Below are 21,555 nucleotides of genomic sequence, written 5' to 3' on the forward strand. Positions count from 1 at the left end.
ATTTTTCCATTTATCTGATATGAAAAGAATTGGAACTTTTTTTTTAAAACTAGATAGCTGTTGAATTGCCACATAAACATTTGCGTTACTAAAATACAAACGGAACATAGGTATATGTTTTCTAGAAAAATACTTAGAATAAATAAATAAAATGTCATTATGCCCCTGAAATTTCAATAGACTCTGCTCGACCTGACTTTAGGCCTGATGCCAAATTAATTAAGATGATGTGCAGAGAATACACATGCTGGTTTATTTACTCCCAACTAATCCATAAGTACGATGAGCCCTAGCAATGCATAGGGACAAGTAGAGGAAGAATGTGATAAGACCTCCTAATTATTAGCAATAATTAAAGAAAAACTGCTTAATAAAATGTAAATCTTTGCCACAGTCTTTTGGAAGGAATGTCATACTGACCAAGCCCATCCAATTAGGAGACTCTGCCAGTCTAATAACAATAGCTAAGGACTGTTGGAAGGAATTCTGTGGCCCTCACTGATCTTTAACCTCAGCATCTTAAGGATGTGTTTCAAAACCTTACAGAAGTATAGGATCACTGTGCTCAAGACTTCAAACCAGTAAGATATACAGAAATATACATGAGTAGTCATTGTTAGAGGCAGACAAAAGAAAAAAGAAAGAATCTAAACACCCATTGGTAGGGGAATGGCTAAATGTTATGACACATTCATACTGTAGATTGCTCTGCTTTTGTTCAAAAAGAATTTGCCCCTGGATAGTTTCCAAGATAGAAAATATAGGATAACATACATGTTATGGTGTATGTATATAAATGAATGTTTATGTTTAAACACACATGTATGCATGTGGTCCCATTTAGATTTGTAAAATCAAATATGTGTGTAGATGAACATTTCTATGGATGAATGACTAGAGGAAGATCTGGAGGAAGCCATGAAAGCTGTTAACTGTGCTAACACAGGAAGGAGATGGAAACGTGAGGAAGGGGCTGCGTGTGTGAGACTTTCCTAACTGTGAAAACTTCTGCTGATTAGTGGAAATCCAGGAAGAGTGGAAGAGCCACTGTTTCACTAAATCTCTTCTTGGTTTTGTGTGTGTGTGCTAGGGACTGAAGTCAGGGCCTCATGCATGCAAGTACATACACTTCCACTGTGCTACACCCAGCCCCTAAATCTGCCCTTCCTGGGATCATTTCTTCGAAAGCTTTGTTATTTCTCAACTATGTATATATTTATAATTTTTAATTATAAAATAAAATACAGATGCTAAGTTGCAGAAATAATTGTATGGTTTAATAGATTATTATGAGGTTCACACTACTCATTCTGATCACCATATGAGTCAAGAAATCTATTTAACCACCCCTACTCCTGTGTCTCCCCCAAGTGCCCAGACCTAGTCTCAGTCTCTCCCTTTATGGTCTTAGTATTCGCAGATAAGTTTGTATACACTGTAGCTTAGAAGTGCTCATTGAAGGAAAAACTGTTGTCTCTCTGAAGTCTGTGTAACGGCAGGTTTCTCCTGCACTCCTTTCTTTCCTCACAGTCAATCTGCTGCAGAGCCCAGGCCCTTGCCCTGAAGCTCTGCACACTCGGGGTGGCTGATGGCATAGTCCAGTTTTAGTTCCCACATGTGTTTCTCAGGCTTTTGTGTTTTCTGCAACTTCCATTACAGTTGTCGTCTTTGAAGTTTAAATATAATCCAAACCAGATGGACCTGTCAGTTTTCTTGGTGACCTTAAAAATAATGATTCTTTACAAATCAAAAGGAAAAGAAACAAGTCTCAAGGTGTTCCAGGGCATGAGCTAAAACCATTTGATGTTCTGTGGATCTGACAGGAGATTTATTTAGGGAATTACAATAGCTTTCTCATTACAGAAAAAAAATAATAAGTGTAGAATTTGATAGTAGATTTGCTTTCCTGTTTTATCATTCTAATTATAAATGGCATCCTAAGAATATTGAAAGAAGAAGAATTATTCCATTTACAGTGCTGCAGCTCAAAACTTGAGTTTGCTCACCTGGAGACAGATGGCCCGAAATGACATCTGGAGGAGAGACAAGCAGCTGAATTCAGCCCAGGCCCTTCATTCCACCGCCCTTTCCTTCTGATAAGAAAAGGCACTTAACATTTAACGAAATGATGAAATGTGAGGCAATTAAAACTTTCCACACTCATCAACTTTGACATATCATGTTGTAAATTATCTCATGAAGCTGGCCGAGGTGAAGGGCATCCTAAGAGGTGAAGGTTTAGAAATTCTGCCCAAGCTGCCCCAGGTCAGATAGGGGTAGGAAAGGGACAAAATATATATCATTTAGAGAAGAAGGAGGAAAATGCTGCGCTACTTTCTGGGAATTGGTTTTCCCCTGTGTTTCGTCAGGACTGGCCTTTTCCTAACTTGTGATTTGCACTTAGGTGGATCCGAAGCAGTTGCTGGAAGACGGAATAAGGAAGGAGCTGGTTAAACGGGTTGCTTTCGCCCTTCACAGAGGACTGATATTCAACCCTCGAGCCAAGGTACCAGAAGACCAAAGTGCATCCGTCCTGTTCTCCCTCAGCTCACAGCTTGGACGATTTGTAACAAGACCTTCCTCCTCTGTCCTTACAGCTAAGTGTGACCTTTGGGACCAACAACTGATAGGCTCTTTGGTCCCCTAATATAATCCATTCATTTTATCAGGAAATCCTTTTTAAAACCAATGCTTCTTTCCTTCACTGGTTGACCCCCAAGTTTAAGAATTGATGTTTACGATTCAGAGGTTTTTTTTGTTGCCGTTTTTATTTTTTAAGGTACTGGGGAGTGAACCCAGGGCCTCACATATTCCAGGCAAGCATTCCACTGCTGAGCTACATCCCTAGCCCTTTTTATTCATTTTTGAGACTGGGTATTGCTATATTGCCCAGGCTGGCCTTGAACTTGCAATCCTCCTAACTTAGCCTCCCAAGTATCTGGGATTACAGGCTCATGTCACAACGCCTGTCTCAGAGTTACTTTTTATAATTAAAAGAATTTATTAGCCCTAAAGCCAATAGAAACTATGAAAACTAACTTTTTATTTTTGTTTATCTGTTGGAAAATATAGTAATTTTTCCCATGAGAAAAATAAACAGGCCTAAAATTTATAGAATATTTTTCAAATCAATGAATTTAATTTAAAATATTTTTAAGGGTTCTAAGATGAGAAATGTTCACCAAATGACATGTGAGAAATCACCAGCATTCATTGTTTATATTCCTTTATAGGAAACTTTCTTTCCAAAGGAATAAAATGTACTCTCTGCTAAATATCTGACATCTCTTGCCACTTGGCCAAGATGAAGTCGGAAATTTTCCAAAGCTTATACTATGTCTTAAACTATGACTGTGGCTCCTTAGTCAGTGTATTAAAGTCTAATGAAGGTATTAGTAATGATAATCTTTTGGAATGTGGCCACAACTCAGCTGAATTGGCAAAGGAGCAGAGGAGTCAGTAACTTTTTGGAGCTTTTTTTGCACAATTTCTTTTTTTTGCACATTTTCTCTTTTTCACACAGCCAAGTGAACTGATGCCCAAGCTGAAAGAGTTGGGAGCCACCATGGATGGATTCCATCGTTCTTTTGAATACATACAGGACTATGTCAACATTTATGGTCTGAAGATTTGGCAGGAAGAAGTCTCTCGTATTATAAATTACAATGTGGAACAAGAGTGTAATAACTTCCTAAGAACAAAGGTATTTAACAATTTTAAAGTTCTTGATTTTACTAGGTATTTCTTATGTTTAAAATACACACTCTAAATCTCAAGAGGTGCCAACAAGAAAGTTTGTTTAAATAGATACTCAAAATCAATAAGCACTCGATGGTCTCCGTACCATGAGAGCACCTTCAGGAGCCCTCAGGGTGGCAGAGAAGTTGACATGGCACCTTACCTCGGCGAGCTTCCTGCCTCAAGAAGGCAAGCATGATTACATGGCCACAGAACGGGGCTGGTGGCTGTAACTTTTCAGCCCACGTGACTGAGTGCAGGAGACGGGCACCTCTCAGTGGGTTGGATCAGGGTATGTACCTGGTCTCTGTGCTTAACCGGGGGAGGAGCACCAGGCCTCTGCAGCGGTGCCAGGCAGTCTGAGAGTCCGCCTTCCCTCCTCCTTGTCAGCAGCACTTCACCATCCTGTGAGTGGGTCTTATGGTTTTGAGTTGTGGTTCCTAATGGCTGGTGACCTTGAGTGCCTTTTCATGTGCTTACTGGCCATTTTAGTGGCCATTTTCTTTGAGAAAGTATCTATTGAAGTTCTTTACTCATTTTTTCCTAATTGGGCAAAGATAGAGCCCCAATTTCCTGAGTGCCAGGCTGAGATTTCTGCAGTCAGTAAGGAACACTGCAGGTTTTTAGGTGAGGGACTGACATTACATTCTCAAAAGGTTATTAAGTGTCTTCCAACCTTATAATATTTCAGGGCTTTCTATTATACTGATGCACATCAAGCTCATAAAACAAAAACCCACGGGCCTTCTCACTTCTCCTTAGTTGCTTCATTTTTTCACCTATATTTCCTTATTTATGAATGTTATCTATAGCATTTCTAGGAAGCTATTTTTAAAAATTTCCTCTTTAAACCAAAGAGTAGTCATTGTCACTGTTCATTTTTCATAGTCATTGTCACTGTTCAATTTTATTTTTGTAAAATTACGGGGAAACAGATAACCGTACTGAATACTTGTGATTTTGTTCCCTAGATTCAGGACTGGCAGAGCATGTACCAGTCCACTCACATTCCCATACCCAAGCTCCCCCCTGTGGACGAGTCCATCACGTTTATTGGTCGACTCTGCAGAGAAATCTTGCGGATCACGGACCCAAAGTAGGTGTTTCTAAATTCTGCTGAGCCTTGAGTCCCATGGATGACCATGTGTACCTGTGTCACTGTGGCACGCGCCCTAATTCCAGCCCCTGAATCTTGCACTTGTCACCTCACGTCCTGACCCTGAAGGTGACCTCCTTGTTTCTTAGCCCAGCACAAAGCCCTTTTGATAGTAAACACTAACATCTGTGGAGCACTTACCAGTGCCCTCTTAACATAGAACACATCTGTGCATCAACACAGTACAGTAATCTTGGGAGGTCAGCATTATTGTTGTTATTCCCATTCTAGGTATGGAATAACTGAGGCACAGGAAAGATTAGTCACTTGCCCAACATCATGTCGTTAATAAATGGTAGGCCCAGAATACACAGCAGTCCCTCTGCCCCTGGAGCCCAGCTCTGTTGAACAGCAGACCACTTAACTTTGTGCCTGGTGAATCCCATCTATAGTCACATCACATGGGTTCTGCATTCAGCAGGAACTGGGCAAATATATTATTAAAACTACCTTTGACAATATTTTAGGTGGGCATCATGTTAGAGACTGGCATGCTGCCTCTCAGTTCAACTGAACTCATTTTCTCCTCTTTCTTAATCTGAGCCACAGGAGAAGCAATTGGTACGAAGACCAATTGAGGGAAGAACAGGTTCCTGTCTTCTGTTTCAGGTTTAACCCCGGGCATACACTCACCAAGCAGAATGATTGATCAGTAGCCCAGGAAAATACCATTCTTTTCTTTCTCCACCTATGCACATATAGTTGAATTTGTACCACTGTATTATCCAGACTGACTTTGTCTTTTAAAACTTGAGAAAGTTGACAAATTATTTATAATCTTTGTCCAAAATTTCCAATAGAAATAAGGAATTTTATCTATTACTAATGGGCTAAAAAGAGTAAATGTTCTAGAAAGTTTTGTGGCTCCTCAATTCTTGGTACCCAAGAGTCAAATCACTGAAGCCCTTTTAGAAAATGGCCCACCTAGTTCCCTGTTTATACAGCAGGGAGGATTAGTGGGCTTCTCAAGGAGTCTCTCAGGGGACATAGTCAAAGAGCCAGCTCTGAGTGGGAGAACACTTTTTAGGCCTGAAAGCAGAAGTTGAATGAAGTTCTGGAAATCACCTTGTTTTGTTCTCCCCGTTTACTTGCAAATTTAATCCCCCTGGGGCTCTTTTAGCTCCTCCCAGACCCCTGTTTAGTAAAGGTGTATAGTGGTGGATTTTAGAAAGTGGGGCCTACACCTGTTGAGCTTGTTGAAAAGCAGGGGCTCGGACTCTGCCCATATCTCCTGAGCCTGAGTCCCCAGGAGTAGAAAGTGGGCATCTCTGTTTTTAACAGCTCTGCAAGTGGTTCAGGGGCCCTCCCGACAGTCTGAGAGCCAAAGATTTGAAGTGGCTGTTAGGGGTGCAGAGCTAGAGCCAGGCCCATCCTAGCAACACCGAGCAGTCGCTGGATGCTGCTGGTTGTCATCATGAGTGTAAAAGGAAGCCTGGGAGGTGCTTGGAAGACAGCATCTGCGTGTTTAAGGAACTGGAAAGAAAGAGCAAACAGCTCTGTCATCACTGCCTGAGATGTTAGCGCACAAGGATTCTCAGTTCCTTCGAGGCCAAAAGGAAATGACTCGAGGCCTATCTTGTCCTCAGTCCTGGCTGAGGGCAGAGCCTAGCCTGGTCTTCTCAATGTGATTCCAAACCAGTGGCCCTTCCCAGTAGCAAGGAGTGACTGGAACCATGAGGCCTGCCAAGGAGGGAAGGGGTCCAACTATTTGCCCGCTGTCCACTGGAGGGGGTCACTGTGCACTGTGCTCTTTTCTCCCAGTTCCTTAACGCAGAAGTTAGAAAACACGAGTCATGTACCTGTTACTCTGAGCATTCAGTACCCCAGATTCTGATGAGTCCATGTCTTCAGGATGAATTCTGAGCCACTCTGGGGCTTTTGCTTTGTTTTGCTTTGGTTTTAGGATGACATGTCACATAGACCAGCTGAACACCTGGTATGATATGAAGACTCATCAAGAAGTGACCAGCAGCCGCCTCTTCTCAGAAATTCAGACCACCTTGGGGACCTTTGGTCTGAATGGGCTAGACAGACTTCTGTGCTTCATGATCGTGAAGGAGCTGCAGGTGAGCCTAGGGCAGGCAGGCCTATCTCCACAGGGACGGGAGAGGACAGCTTGCGGGGCCAGTTAAACCCACGTGCCTTTTCTTTTGTGCTTTCTTACACTGATGTCAGACATATTTGATTCTTACTGGGTAGATAAGAACAGAGAGTAAGCTGGAATGTCTTTGGCAGTCATAGTATTGGTACGGTAGACTGCTTTGGGGAGTTTCAGCTTGGGAGAATGAGATCTTTTATCTTTGAAGCCAATAATTTCTTCCCACAAGACCCTGAGTTGCTGCTGTCCTGTCTTCCTATTTAGAAGCTGTGTGGCTCAGGTGAAGTCTCTGTTCCTCACAACAGTTGAGTAAACTGGAGTATGTATTCTTTCTGTTCATTTTGTTTGGTTCTTTAATCACACATCCTTGTTTTTAGAATTTCCTCAGTATGTTTCAGAAAATTATCCTGAGAGATAGAACTGTTCAGGATACTTTAAAAACCCTCATGAACGCCGTCAGCCCCTTAAAGAGCATTGTAGGTAAGCATCCTGAGTCCAGCCAAGGAGGGGGTGACACTGTGGCCTTTCTGAGTTTACTAAATAGAAAATTGTTTTTTAATTTTTCAGCAAATTCAAATAAAATTTATCTTTCTGCCATTGCCAAAACGCAGAAGATTTGGACTGCTTACCTCGAGGCTATAATGAAGGTATGTTGTGGAGAAGGCGATAATCAATACTATGTTTTTAGCTTATTTCCTTTTACCTTGTGGGTCAAAAAAAAAAAAACTACTCTTGCAATTAAAACAAAAATATTGTACTTTATTGTTATTTCTAAATTCACTTATTCCTTTACTTCCTCTTTGGGCTGTTTTTAACAAGGCTTTTTGAGGGTCTATGCTTCCCTTTTGCTCAGGAAAACTAGTTTTTTGTTGTATGCCTTTGGCCGGAGATGTTTCCATCCAAGGAGATGGAAATTTTCTTCCAACCTTTTTAAATGAACTCACCTGTCCATTTGCAGTCCTGGGGGCTGCAAGGACTTCTGTCCCTTGTCCCTCTTGTGTCCTACATAGGTGTTTGGGAGCCAGGTCCTCAGGGTCGAACATTATGCTTAACACTGTCAGTAAAACACTGTGTCTTTGGAAATGAGGGTGAATGGCAAATGAGGAATTCATCAGCTGGGTGGAAACCCAGCTTAATTTAGAATCCAGTCACCTCCTTTCCTCCCTTCCCTGTGGCCGTACTTCCCGTGGCCCTCTGCATCTTCTGTGTGTCCCTCTCTCATTGTTTGTCACCAGAGATGTTCAACAACACTTTATGAAGTACCTGTTATGTGCAAGGTCTTGGCAGTTGCTGCGAGAAAGAGTTAAAGGAAACCCTTTGTGTCCCCTCGAAGTTTTCTTACTCTAGTGGGAAGGAGTAGATTCCCTGGGGGAAACTAGGATTCATGCCATGGGAGAAGTCTAGAGGCCACAGGGATGGCTGCATTCTCTTGTTCCCAGTCGCAAAAGCTATGGTGTATCAGCCAAACTCATAATTTATTTACTGTAAGTTCAGCGAGTAGTTTTTTCTTTCTTGTTTTTGTTTTACCTTTGAGAGAACAACTGGTAAGACAAGGAGCTTCCGGCTCTGCTGGGTGTCCTCTTGTGCAGCTGTAACACTCCCTCAGCCTCTGACCGTCTGATGTGAGGGCTTCTAGGCCACGTTTCCAACTGCAGGAAAGCATTTTAGAGGAGTGGGAAATTACCTGCAGTCACACAAGCAGAAACTCAGCTCTGTGGGAGCGTACGGAGATTACAGGGACTCTTCCAAGGGGCTCAGAGTTTGCCCCTGACTTACCAGACTCTTCTCAGACCAGCAGCTACAATGCTGTTAGTTATAATTGCTAGTATTCACTGGTAGCCAAGTGATCATGTCTAAATCAGTGGTCTTTAAATAAAGCCCCCAGGGGCAGATTTGTCTTTTATCTAGAATTAAGCAATTGCAGTCACTAATCCAGGGTTGACCTGGAACAGTGATGGAAGTGTTGATGGTAACAACAGCTATGAGTCACACACAGCTGTGGGGCCCTGGAAATGCTGCTTGTAGAACTGGCAAATGAAATGTTTAATTGCATTTCATTTTAATTTAAATAACTACATATGGCTAGTGACTGCTGCCCTGGACATTGCCACTTTAAAAGAATCTTGGGGCAAGAATGATAAGCCAGGTGTCTAAACAGGCAGATAGGTAGGTGCAGTGAGTTCCTCACCCACCCTGGGCACATTAGCGTTTCCAATAGCTTCTAAGCTGGTCATGAAGACCAAAAATAAGAAATGTCAGTCGCCAGGAATCCATATCCATTAAATGAGAACAAATTACATTCAACCAATTTTATTTGTTTCCATTTCTAGTACTATAATTGCAAGAGAATCATTGACACAGAGTACCCTAGACAAAGAGTTATGCAAGGAATTATACAGTACAGATTCAAGGTTTCAGGGACCTTTTTGAGTAGCCTGAGAGAACCTAACATTTTCTTGGCCTTATTCAAATTTTTTAAAGAATTTTTTTAAATACCTTTATTTTATGTATTTATATGTGGTGCTGAGGATTGAACCCAGTGCCTCACACGTGCTAAACAAATGCTCTGCCACTGAGCCACAACCCCAGCCCCTCACAATTTTAAACAGTACTTTTCTATAAGTTTAAAGACTTCTTATCTATCAGTACCATTTTTTGGATTGACTTTTATTTCTTCATGTAAGTGGAATAATAGTCTTGTAAGAATACATGGAGGTTATTTAACACATTATAACTGTCGCAAACTCCATTATCTAAATGACTTCTCTCCTCTTCCAGAAGAGGCCACTCTGTCTTTCTTAGCTCTTCTCTGCGCTGAGCAACTTAGGGGCAACACGTTGGTCTCCACCTGGTTGCCGCTTACATTACAGAGCAGCCTCTGCCCACCCCTCCCGCTGACAGTCCCCTTGCCATTCCTCAGAGATGCCCTCCCTAGACAAGTTCCCTAACATAAAAGGTGAGCATGTCCTGTGCAGCTCATGATGGTGACAGGTTGATGGGGGGAGCTGAACTCTCTCCAGCTTACCCCAAGTCGGTTCCTGTGCCCCACGGTCATTCTGGACTTCTCCACAAACCATTTATACTCCTCACTGCTTTGGGATTACCACAGTTGATCTACCTTCTAAACATGACTCTTTGACACAGTTAAATAGTTCTAATAGTTTGATCATTACATTTCATTACAGTTGGCCTCCACTCTGATCCTCTGTTTTATTTTGTTTTGTGTGTAGATGTGTGCTTATTCATTTATTTATTTGGTACTGGGGATTGAACCCAGGGGCACTTTACCACTGAGCTACATTCCCAGTCTTTTCGATTTCATTTTGAATCAGGGTCTCACTGATTGCTTAGGTTGACCTTGAACTTGTGATCCTCCTGTGTCAGATTCCCAAATTGTAGGGATTACAGCTCTGCGCCACTGCACCTGTTTTTTACATTCAAAAGTATTATTCTGAGATGGTGTCCCATAGATGTCACAAGATTCCCCCAAGAGGTCCAAGGCACATTTATCTAAATAAGAATTATTTTTTATAGGTCCAGATAGTTACATGATCTGTAATCCTGTGTGACATGGATTCTCAAGTCCCAAGAATGCCATTTCACTGTAGTGTTCTCAATTTTGTGAACACGAAAGTGAAATGGCATTCTTAGGACTTGAGAAAGTTTGGTGTAGGATAAATAGGAGGAAATCAGGCTTCTCATAGTAGCTGCTAAACTTGAAGGCTTTATTCCAGAAGTCAAAAAACATGACTTCACAGTGAGCATCTTTGATACGAGAACAACTGAACATCAGTGGGTCACCGTGACAGCTTCAGACGTGGGGCTGTTGAGGTTGGCAGGTGGGGCTCTTCCAAGATGTCCCTTGAAGGGTTTAATGCTGGTGTCCCTAGAGACCATCCAGGAAGCCTTACACATTCTGCCGTGTTGTGACCTTCAGTGCACAGTTGCCACCCTGTGTTTGTCTCCTTGCTCTCTGCAGGACTTGACCCTGTACCACCTCGTCTTTTCTTTGCTCTTCACAGGTTGGACAGATGCAGATTCTGAGACAGCAGATTGCCAATGAATTAAATTATTCCTGCCGGTTTGACTCCAAACATCTGGCAGCTGCTCTGGAGAATCTCAACAAGTAAGTGCCAGGGTTTCCAGCAGCCCTCTGTGTGCCTGGACTCTTCATCAGCCAAGTGCCCTGGTCCCTTCAGTTCTTACTGTTCCAAGGTGTTTGGGATAAGCGGTCTCTGAATTTCAAGGCCTTCTTCCCACAGATAAACAAATCTTTCTAGAGAAGAATCTCTTAATATTCTCTCTTTCTCCTCTCTCTGATGAATTCATTTATTCTGCCAATATTTTTTGATCACATAATACTCACCTGACATTGCACTAGGTACTTGTACAGACTTGGAAAGTAGTTATTACCAAAAGGCACAACTGCCCTTCTACAGGGCTGATGATCCCTGATCACCCAGAGAAAAACAGAAAGCGTGTTAATAACCAGGAGAGAGTATGGGCCCCTGTTCCAGGGCACTCCCACATCCACTACCCACCAGCACCCTGCTATCATTTCCAGCCTTCTGCTGAAAGATGAACACTTCATGCTTTTCCATTACAAAGTCAGTACTTTGAAAAAAGCAGGTGTTGAAACCACTTCAGGCAGCTCATAAGTCTGAATGGGGAAAGAATTTGATCTAGGCTGACTCCTACAGATGAAGTGATCCTAGGTCAAATTCTCCACTTACAAGCAATCACAGGTGTGCAGATTGGGAATTAGAAGGATCAAGCCCCCATTTTGTACACAAGAAAACTGAGGCCTAGAATGATCACATCACTGGCCTGTGTTAACTGTGTGTGAATTCAGCTAGAGCTTAATGTTGACCACTGTTTCTTCTATGTAGGGCTCTCCTGGCAGATATTGAAGCCCATTATCAGGATCCTTCACTTCCTTACCCCAAAGAAGATAATACACTTTTATATGAAATCACAGCCTACCTGGAGGCAGCTGGCATCCACAACCCGCTGAATAAGGTTTGTAATTAACATGTACAGAGGTGTAGTGGGGGCCATGCACTGCAGAAGGCCATTTGACCCAGGTTACAGATCAGTGCATGAAAATGTTTGGAGAACTTGCATTCAGACCCCAGAGCTTCCATTCTCTCAAGTTCATGCCCTCCCTGCTTTGATCTCACTTTCCCTGCCTGGCTCAGGGTGTGAGAATCAAGCACTGTGGTGTTGTCAGAGCTGTGAAAACATTGTGTCAGTGAAGATTGGCTTGGGCCTAGTCTGGGGTTGGAGCTTGGAGCTCGTTGGTTAATGCTGACCAAGGCTGCGCACTCATGGGTAGTGGGGCCCACAGGGCTGATGGTGCCTGTGCCCCTGGCCAGTGTGCTACCCTGCCCCCTGTGGAAGTGAGTGGTGGGGAGAATGGCATGGCTGTGCCTGCCCTGTCTTTTCTGTCCTGTTAACTGGGAGGGAGACTGCTCTATGACGCTGCCCTGGGGAGCCAGTGACAGAGGAAGACTTGGCTTTCTGTCTCTGTGTCCTCTCACTAGCTGCTGCCTGGGTCTTTTCCCTCTCTCTCCTTCTCTGCCCTCCTCTCCCTGCCCGCTCCTTGCTCTCTCCCTGTCTTGCCTCTAGCTCCGCCTTGACTGCTGAGTTTTGCCCTCCCTCCCCTTCTTGCTCTCCACCCTTCTCCCTCCCTTTTTTACTGACATGGCAGGATTCAGGGGGAAGGAACTGCTAGTCTCTAAAAAATTGTTCTTTCCAGAAGGACTGAAGGTGATATGGGTATTTGTGATTGGATGGGGTCACAGTTGTTAAATAGAACTCGGCAAATTAATGGAAGAATCTAAGAATCAGACAGCAAACTGAAATGACTTGAAACTTTTCATTTGAAAATGTGTTCTGTGTTGTTTTATAATGAGAAGAGGCCATCAATTCTCCTTTCCTTTCTCTTTCCAGATTTATATAACAACAAAGCGCTTGCCCTATTTCCCAATTGTCAACTTTCTATTTCTGATTGCTCAGTTGCCAAAACTCCAGTACAACAAAAATCTAGGTACGTATGACGTTTGTTCTTTGCAATAAGTTATAGTAACAATAGCTTAACATTCAGCTATGAGATCGATTCTTAGTTATATGTATGCTTATGAAATCCATGTCTTTGGCCTCTGAAATATTCTGACACCCCTTCAGTGGAGCCAGTAGACTCCAAAATAAGGCAAGGACCTTTCTAAGGGTTAGTTATCTAGCCTGCATCATGTGAGGAACCTGTTCTTTGATTCTGTCATTTAATGTTTAAGCAAATCACTATGGTGTGAAAGAAACTTCTTTTGGCTAATGTTCTATTCTTGCAACAAGTGCCACCTGCCTCCAATGTATCAGGAACTGTGATTTGAAGAGTAACAATATAGTTAAGGAGATAAGACTATACTACATGGATATCTAACACTTAAATATATGTATAATTATATGTCATAATATTTGGTATGAACAATAGATACCAAAGGCTTTCAATGTATTTGTTCTGTCTAGAAATATAATTAATATTTTTGTCATTGTTAGTTTATTTTGAACATTTTTATAATTACCTTATAGAGTCTCAAATACTTCCTGTCTCCAAACTTCATATCCAACTAAGTGGAATTTTTTTTAACCCACTATACTTTTTAATTTAAAAAGCACTATAAGAAGATTTCTACAAATGTCACCATATATTTTCTTAACCAGAGATTTAAAAATGCATTTCTCTCTTAAATAGTTTCACTTCATATTTCTTGAACATTTTTAGGGCAAAAGTATGGAGTCTCTTTTAATGTTTTTATTTCCATTCAAAAATATTCATTGGTTGTAGACATTATTCCCATCACAAGACCCATAACTGCCACAGAATGTTGTCAAAAAAAAAATACTTGCTCTGAGAGGGAGGGGACTGATGTATGTTTGGATTCTAGCTTCACCACCTGTCACTTATATGACTTCAGCGGTCACAATCAGTCCAGGGAGCTGTTCTGGGATGGCTGCTACACAGGGACAGGAGGTGAAGGCTCATCTTCCCAGAGGTTCCTCCTCTCTCAGCAGTCCCTATGTTTTTATTCAATAAGAACATTTTCTCATAAACTGTTCCTTGTCTGTGTTCACTCTATCAAGTTTTCCCTTTTAATCCGTTCATTCTGTCCGTTCTATGAAATCTTTGCCTACCCCAGGGTCACAGAGATATTCCTCTAGGTCTTTTCTACAAGATTTGTGGTTTTAACTTTTACATTGAGGTTCATCTTGAGTTACTTTTTAATATTTTTTTAGTTGTAGATGGATACACCACCTTTATTTTATTTCTTTATTTTCATGTGGTGCTGAGGGTTGAGCCCAGCACCTCACACATGGAGCAAACGCTCCACCACTGAGCTACAGCCCTAGTCCCCAGGTTGTTTTTTGTGTATGACGTGAGGCAGGAGTCAAGGCCACCCAGTTTAGTACTATTCACTATAAAGATCTCTCTCCATTAAAGTTTGTGGCATATTTGTAGAAATTCCACTGATCGTACAAGTGGATTATTCCTAGATTGCTCTGTTCCATTGACCTAGTCTTCTCTCCTGGGCCGACACTGCCTTGGTCACTGGCTTCAGCAGCCTTCCATCCGGCAGTGCAGGCCGTCCAGCTTTCAGCAGTGTGTTTCCTAAGACGTCTCCAGTTGCCGGTGCAGCCCTCCAGGCAGAAGTCAGTCTCCAGATTTTGGCAGAAATACTCAGGGAAGAGCCAATTTGGTTATTCACTCATGTCTTAAATTTCTCCCACTCTCTTGACTTTGGCAGACTGTGTTCTTGTGTAACACTCAACATCATGTTTAAAGATACTTTTAAAGTGTTTTATCCAAAATTCAAATTGTCTTAAGAGAGTACTTCAGGGTACCTAGTCTGCCATGATGCCATTAACAGAAGTCAGTTATGGGTGACTTTTGCTTTCTCATTTACCTTCATCTACTTCTTAAAATTGTCTGCAGTAGCATCCATTAATTACATAATCCAAAAAAATTGCAAGTACATTTGTAAATTAGTAACCATTTCATTGTTTTTGCATCATTTCATGCCACTAGGATGCTCCTCCACTCCTATGGCTAATTCACATACTCCAGAATTGTCGTTGCCTCCATGTCCCCTGCCAGTGATGATGGGGGCCCCACACATTGTGTTCATGAGTAAGATTTAATGAGCTTTGCCAAAGGCAAGCACTTCACTGGGTGCTTTCGTTGGTTCCCTTGCAGGAATGGTCTGCCGAAAACCTGCCGACCCTGTTGACTGGCCGCCGCTCGTCCTGGGACTGCTCACTCTGCTGAAGCAGTTTCATTCCCGGTACACCGAGCAGTTCCTGGCGCTCATCGGCCAGTTTATCCGCTCCACAGTGGAGCAGTGCACAAGGTACAGGAGAGTAAATGGAACTCAGTGGCAACAAAGGGAGATTGACCTGCATGTCACATTCCTCTTGCAGCCCTGTTGCTCTTGGACCTTGGATCCATCTTGGATCCAGCTCTCAAAACTCAGTGAGCCCCTGCATTCCTGCCGGCCTCTGCCAAGAGATGGCTTCACACACTTCAGTGTAGACAGACACAAGGGGTCAAAGCCAGGGCAGAGTTGGAGTTCTGGTGTGTAATGAAACAGGCATGGCCTAGAAGCTGCTATTTGATACAGATTTGTAAACCTTTAATTCCTTCTAGTTCTTTCTCCCTCCTCCCCAATTGTAGTTTTTCTAGGATAGGGAGAAAAAAAAGATTACATCTCTGAGATGTTGGGTCCTGAGCCTCGTCCTCTGCCATCCTAAAGGGTCAGCCTGGCTAAATAAATTTCTCTGTCATGTTACACATGCAAAATTTGAGAGATTACACTTCTTGATCATCTGGCCAGTATAACTTAGACTAATTATTGAGGGCAGTCTTTCAGGTCTTCAGGAAACACTGCTGAGGTCAAAAATTGGAAAGGACTTCAAAGGCCATTTAATTAAGCTCCCTGCAAGTGCATGAATTAGGTCTACGACTCCCAGCAGGTAGTCAGCCTCCCACAGCTGCAGACCATTCCCATCAGTGAGGTTCTTGCCACCTCTTCAGGCAATAGAGTACACTTGAGAGGACTTGTTCTCAAAAATAGAAAGTTCTGATGGTTAGAAACCCAGGTCTCTGGGAGTTTCACTCACTGAGCTTTCTTCTTCCCATTGAGATTACACAGAATACCCACGATCTGCACATCTCTTCCAACTCTTGGTTTCAGTAGCTGCCATAGGCCTTCTCTCTTTAGATAGACTCCATCCTAATGGAATTTGTTCCTGATGTGCTGTAGTGTGGGGGTTGCTCACCTATCAGGGCATCTCTTCTGAGGGTTTGTTATTGGCCATTATAGAATGTGACTTCCCAAACTCATACTGAAATTCTGAATACAGCCCTCCACATGGAGTGGACGCTCCGTGGAGCTGGGCCCGCTGGACGGCAGTGCTGCTAGAACTGACAGCCACTGAATACCAGGGGCTCAGACTCTTTTGCTTTCTTTTTAAATCCTGTCTTTTTTGCCCATGAGTTACAGGCCAGTTCATCCCAATCTTGGTTAATGAATTAAATAGTAGATACTGCATGGTTTTTTAGGTCATATAATCGGAATTGCTTCTAAAAGCGGAATTTTGAACAGTTGGGAAAAGTGGGGGAGCAGAAAGATAAGAACCGTCAAAAATGAAATCATAACAATGACCAAGTGAGGTCAGTTGGGAAGGAAAGCAGTAGGCACCTGAAACCGTGTGCATCTGGCCAGGCCACAGAGAGGCAAAGGACTCCAGCTCCAGTGTGGGAAGTGACCTCCACACACCTGGCTGTCTCCAGCCAGAGTTCCCTGTCAAGCATGAGCATGTCCTTCCTGTTTCTTCTGCACTAGTGACTAGTGACTAGTGAATATGACCAGCCACGAAAGTGCCCTATGGATTTGTTCTTTATTTGGTAATCTGCCACACGTTTAGTCTTTTAGTATTTTGACTCAGGGCCTATCATGTGCTAATCAGTTAATTGATCCAGACTGTTCTGTTACAGCCAGAAGATACCTGAAATGCCTGCAGATGTTGTGGGTGCCCTTCTGTTCCTGGAGGACTATGTTCGGTACACAAAGCTCCCTAGGAGGGTAAGCCATGAATAGGACAGGACAATATTAATGCCAGTTTATGAACAGACAGTAATAGCAGCAGGCTTACACAGTGGATGCCTCTGAGCCCTTGCCATTGCCGTGTCCCCTGCTCTAGGTTCCTGCCTTCCCCACCAGGTGGGGAACTCCACCTCCCTCCTGTCACTCCATTCTGCCCTCCTCTTGAGGCAGCTCCCCTGGTTCAGGGCCAGTTCAGTGTGACAGACAGGCCAGGAGGGGATTCCTAAGTGGCCAAGGAAAGGAAGAATCTTGGGTAGTTTGTTTTTTCTCTCCACCATGACCTGGTGCCACAGTCTGGTGAAGTATGACCATGGTTAAAGTTGCACAGACCACTGCTTTTTTTTTTATTATTAGTTGTTGATGGACCTTTATTTATTTATATGCGGTGCTGAGGATTAACCCAGTGTGCCTCACACATCCTAGGCAAGCGCTCTACTACTGAGCCACAACCCCAGCCCCGGAGACCACTGCTTTTTACCTTCTAAGAAATTCCTTCTCACTCTTAAGTTGCACTTGGTTAAGTTTTAGCTCAAAGAAAGAAACTTGATACTAAAGACTTTCAACAGATACTGAAAAGTCAATTCCCATTTTTAAAAACTAGTAGGTTAGGAATTAAAGATAACAAAACACAGAGATATTTTTTAGTGAACTAGCAGAGCTACACTTAATAGTGAAACGATAGTGGCATTCTCACAAAAATCAGGTCTATAAAAGTGGCATGATGGTACTGGATCCTGCTGCTCCTGTTGTTGCACAGTTGCAAGGTAATAAAATACAGCGCATAGTGGAAGAAGGCAAAATTTGTACTCTTTTTTCAAGGATGTAATTGTCTTCCTAGCATCATGTGAAAAAACTTTTAAAAATGAGTTTAGGGAACAAGCTGGTTATAGAGTAAATGTATAAAATAAATAAACTGATAACCAACTTAACATATAATCTGAAAAAGGTCCCATTCACAAAAATGACCAAGAAATAATACAGTTGGGAAAACTTCTATAAGAAATATGAAAAGAGTATTTTAGGGGAAAACTATAAATTTTTGAAAGTCCATGCTTCTGAATTAGGAAATTCAAATATTATAGAGATATAAGTTATTTCTACTTTATAGATTTATTGTAACTAAAATCAAAATCCCAGATAATTTTTAACTTCAGTTTTTTTAATTACATCAGACTTGGGCTATAAGCAATTTTTTTTTAGAAAAAATATAAAACATTTTATGCTATATATTAAAACAAAAACTACAAAAAAATAAAAAAATACTGGTATAAAACTTAATAGGATCAGTGGGTAAAACTATGTGCCCTAGAAACAAATTCTTTTCATATAATTTTATATTGGGCAAAATACCTTCTCAGACTGGGGAGGAAAGGGATGTTAGGCAGGAGACCTCTCATTCATTATGAGGTTGAAAATAGCAGCTTAGTCCCTTCACTTCTCCCATGTTGTTAAAATTAATTATAGATAAGAATTAGGATGAAATAGGAAGCAAAGACATTAGAAAGTTTAGATGAATATGTCACTTATTACAACTTTCTAAGCCCAGTGCCAAAGGAAGAAACTATAAAGATTTAATCTTCAATAAATGCCAAAAATAAACAATTATCTATTAAATGTCTCTCAAAAAAAGGACAAATTAGAACTATTAACAAAAGACAGGTTTCCTTGATTTAGATGAATAGTGTGCTCTTCCAATCCATTAGGGGGGAAAAGTGGGCAAAGGATATTAACAGGCAGTTTTTAGGAAAAGAAATAGAAATGGGATAAACATTTGGAAACATGTTCAATCTTACTTATATCCAAGGGGCACAGACCAAAATAACAGCAAAATTACTATTTTAACCTGTCCAGTTGGTCAAAGTCAAGTACTGGACTCCCAGGGCTTGGAAGGGTTTGGAGAAATGGGACTCCTTGGTGATAGTAACTCAAGTGTGGGTGGCTTAGCCACCCAAGAGGGCACTTTAGCTCTATGTATTTTTTTTTTCAATTCTAGTAACGTATTTACTCTGATCTCAGCAATTCCACTGCTAGGAGTTTACCTACTGGATATAGGTGCAGAAGTTCACTATGATATGTGCAACGAATTGATAACATTTTGCAGGGATAAAGAACACAAAATTGTGATCAATTTTGAGTCTATGTATGTGTATGTGAGAGAACTGCAAAAACCCATATTATCAGTGTTGGTTTTCTCAAGGGGGTTAGCATTATAGAATATTTCTTATTTTATACTCTTCTGCATTTGCTCTATTTCCTGTAATTAGCAAGTGATACCTTTATAATCCTAAAAAATTTAAACATTTCTTTTAAAAGCTACTCATCTCCAGCATTTGGAGATCACCCAGTATCATAGCCCACTCCAGCCTTCTCAGGGCTTCCCCAGGACAAATTAAGGAATACAGGCCGTTGAGGACTCTGTTTTCCCTTAGCCATACCCCCATTGTCACCTGCCAGACTTGCTCTTTTTCCTGGGTTAGCCTCAGCTAATGAAGTATGTCGTGTGACCTGAGATTACCTCTTGGTACTTCCCAGAGGCATATTCCTAGCACATCACAGTGCCCTTGAGAGCCAAGGAGATCACATTCGGAGCCAGCGGGACCTGTACCGCCTCCTGTCACGTTAGCAGTGGCTAGAAGTGAGACACTGGGACAGAGGCCATCAGAAACAAAAGTGGCTATTACAAGTAGTTCCCTTGAGCATGGCTCTTTTCTGTGACTCACTTTGCTCCAAAGGATCTCTTCACTTCTGGAATTTTATGGAAAGTTTTGAATCTGTCCAGCTGTAACACCGAATAACTTACTCCTTTGTTTAATGTTGCAGGTTGCTGAAGCACACGTGCCTAACTTCATTTTTGATGAGTTCAGAACAGTCCTGTAAATTTTTTGTTCTTTTACTTCTTATGAAACGGTTGTCCTTAAATCTCCCTACCTTTGCTAAAATGAACTTGGGAATGCAAAGAAACTCAACAGCTCATATAACTGCAATTTTTTTCCCTCCATTGTGGGAAACATCAGACATTCTGAGGAAGATGTATCTCGCTAATAGTTAATATGATTAATATTGTTTAAATCATGGTATTATTATATGCAATTTAAATCATGTAGAAGCAGAACAAATTTTGTACTGCCTCTTATAAATGCTGAATGTAATTGTTACGTATAAATCCATTTAGTTTTATGTTCTAAAGAACTATTTGTGCAACTCTGGATTTTCAGTAAAATAGAATTCCCTTCGTGAGGGAACCTCACGAAGCCAGTTGTCCTTCTGCTTATGATCTAAAACCTGCTTGTTCAACCCTTGGGGAAAAAAAAAAAATTCCTGGAAAGTAAAGATGGCTCTGGGTAGGGATGGTGCCCCACCCACCAGAGGCTTGTAGACATGTGGCCTCAGCAAGACGTTTCACATGTGTAGTGACTGCTCAATCCATGTCCCAGATGCTGTGGCGATTTCTGGTGTCCGAGGTTCACCATCCTCTTCCAGTCTGGTACCTCACGGTCCTAGCACCTCTTCTGGGGGATTCCTTAACTTCAGTAGCTCCTTCCGACCTCTTCCTTCCCCGCCAGAGTCCCCACAGATCTTGTCACTATTCATAAACTGTTTCCCATTTTTTAAAAAATGATTTTGTAAAAAGCATAACCATGATTTCTAACAACCTCAAAATCCGTATTCACTTCTACATGAAAACCACTCTGAGAAGGGAGCTGCCATTCTGCTGTGGCAACTTGGGACCTCAGCAACTTGGATGAGAGCAAGAAAAATGCTTTGCTCTGAACCTGAAGCCAGCCATGTTCTCTGGAGAAGAGAGGAACAAGCAAGGACAAAATGTCACGTTTGGTTCTTAAAGGTCCCCCAAAGGCTCATGTGATGAAGGCTTGGTCACCAGCCTGTGGCACTGTTGGGAGGTAGATCCTTCAGGAAGTGGGGCCTAAAAGGAAGTTAGGTTGAAGGGGTCCCTTGAAGAAGTTAGGGGATCCTAGCCCATCCTTTCTCCTGCTTCCCAACTGCCACATGAGGTAAACTGACTTCCTCCATCTGGTCACGCGCTCTCACCACAATGTACAGGCCCTGAAGTGGCTGCGCCAAACAACTGTGGAGTGAAACCTTTAAAACCGTGAGCCAAAATAAATCTTTCCTCCTTTTAGGTTAATTATCTCAGGTATTTTGTCACAGCAACAGAAAGCTGGAACATAAACAAAACCCAGATTCCCATAAGTGCTTGAGTAGTTTAACAAGCTGCTGAGGAGGAAGCACTAATGTGCGGTCAGGAGGCAACTTTTGAATCTGGTTCTGCCCCTGGGTAAACCTTGTTCCAAGCCAGCCTTCATCTGCAGATTGAGGGGTAGGCCATTTGAGGGGGGTTCCTTCAGTTTTCTGATTTTATAAGACATTTCTTTTGTCCAAAG

General features: G+C 42.0%; 1 protein-coding gene across 2 annotated transcripts in view; it reads left to right on the forward strand.

Annotated features, from left to right (window-relative positions):
- Washc5 (WASH complex subunit 5) overlaps positions 1–21,299 on the forward strand; it is a 58,207-nt gene extending 36,908 nt beyond the window's left edge. For both annotated transcript variants that reach the window (XM_027949980.2, XM_071602131.1), the window contains 12 exons: positions 2,405–2,506; positions 3,524–3,703; positions 4,710–4,834; positions 6,798–6,960; positions 7,370–7,472; positions 7,560–7,639; positions 11,015–11,118; positions 11,882–12,011; positions 12,945–13,041; positions 15,244–15,397; positions 17,044–17,131; positions 19,973–21,299. In XM_027949980.2, coding sequence (XP_027805781.2) covers positions 2,405–2,506; positions 3,524–3,703; positions 4,710–4,834; positions 6,798–6,960; positions 7,370–7,472; positions 7,560–7,639; positions 11,015–11,118; positions 11,882–12,011; positions 12,945–13,041; positions 15,244–15,397; positions 17,044–17,131; positions 19,973–20,029 — 1,383 coding nt within the window. In that variant the 3' untranslated portion in view covers positions 20,030–21,299. The remainder of the gene's footprint in view (positions 1–2,404; positions 2,507–3,523; positions 3,704–4,709; positions 4,835–6,797; positions 6,961–7,369; positions 7,473–7,559; positions 7,640–11,014; positions 11,119–11,881; positions 12,012–12,944; positions 13,042–15,243; positions 15,398–17,043; positions 17,132–19,972) is intronic.
- Positions 21,300–21,555: the final 256 nt, after the last annotated feature.

The sequence above is a fragment of the Marmota flaviventris genome, chromosome 15, assembly GCF_047511675.1.
Source record: "Marmota flaviventris isolate mMarFla1 chromosome 15, mMarFla1.hap1, whole genome shotgun sequence".
NCBI classification, from domain to species: Eukaryota; Metazoa; Chordata; class Mammalia; order Rodentia; family Sciuridae; genus Marmota; species Marmota flaviventris.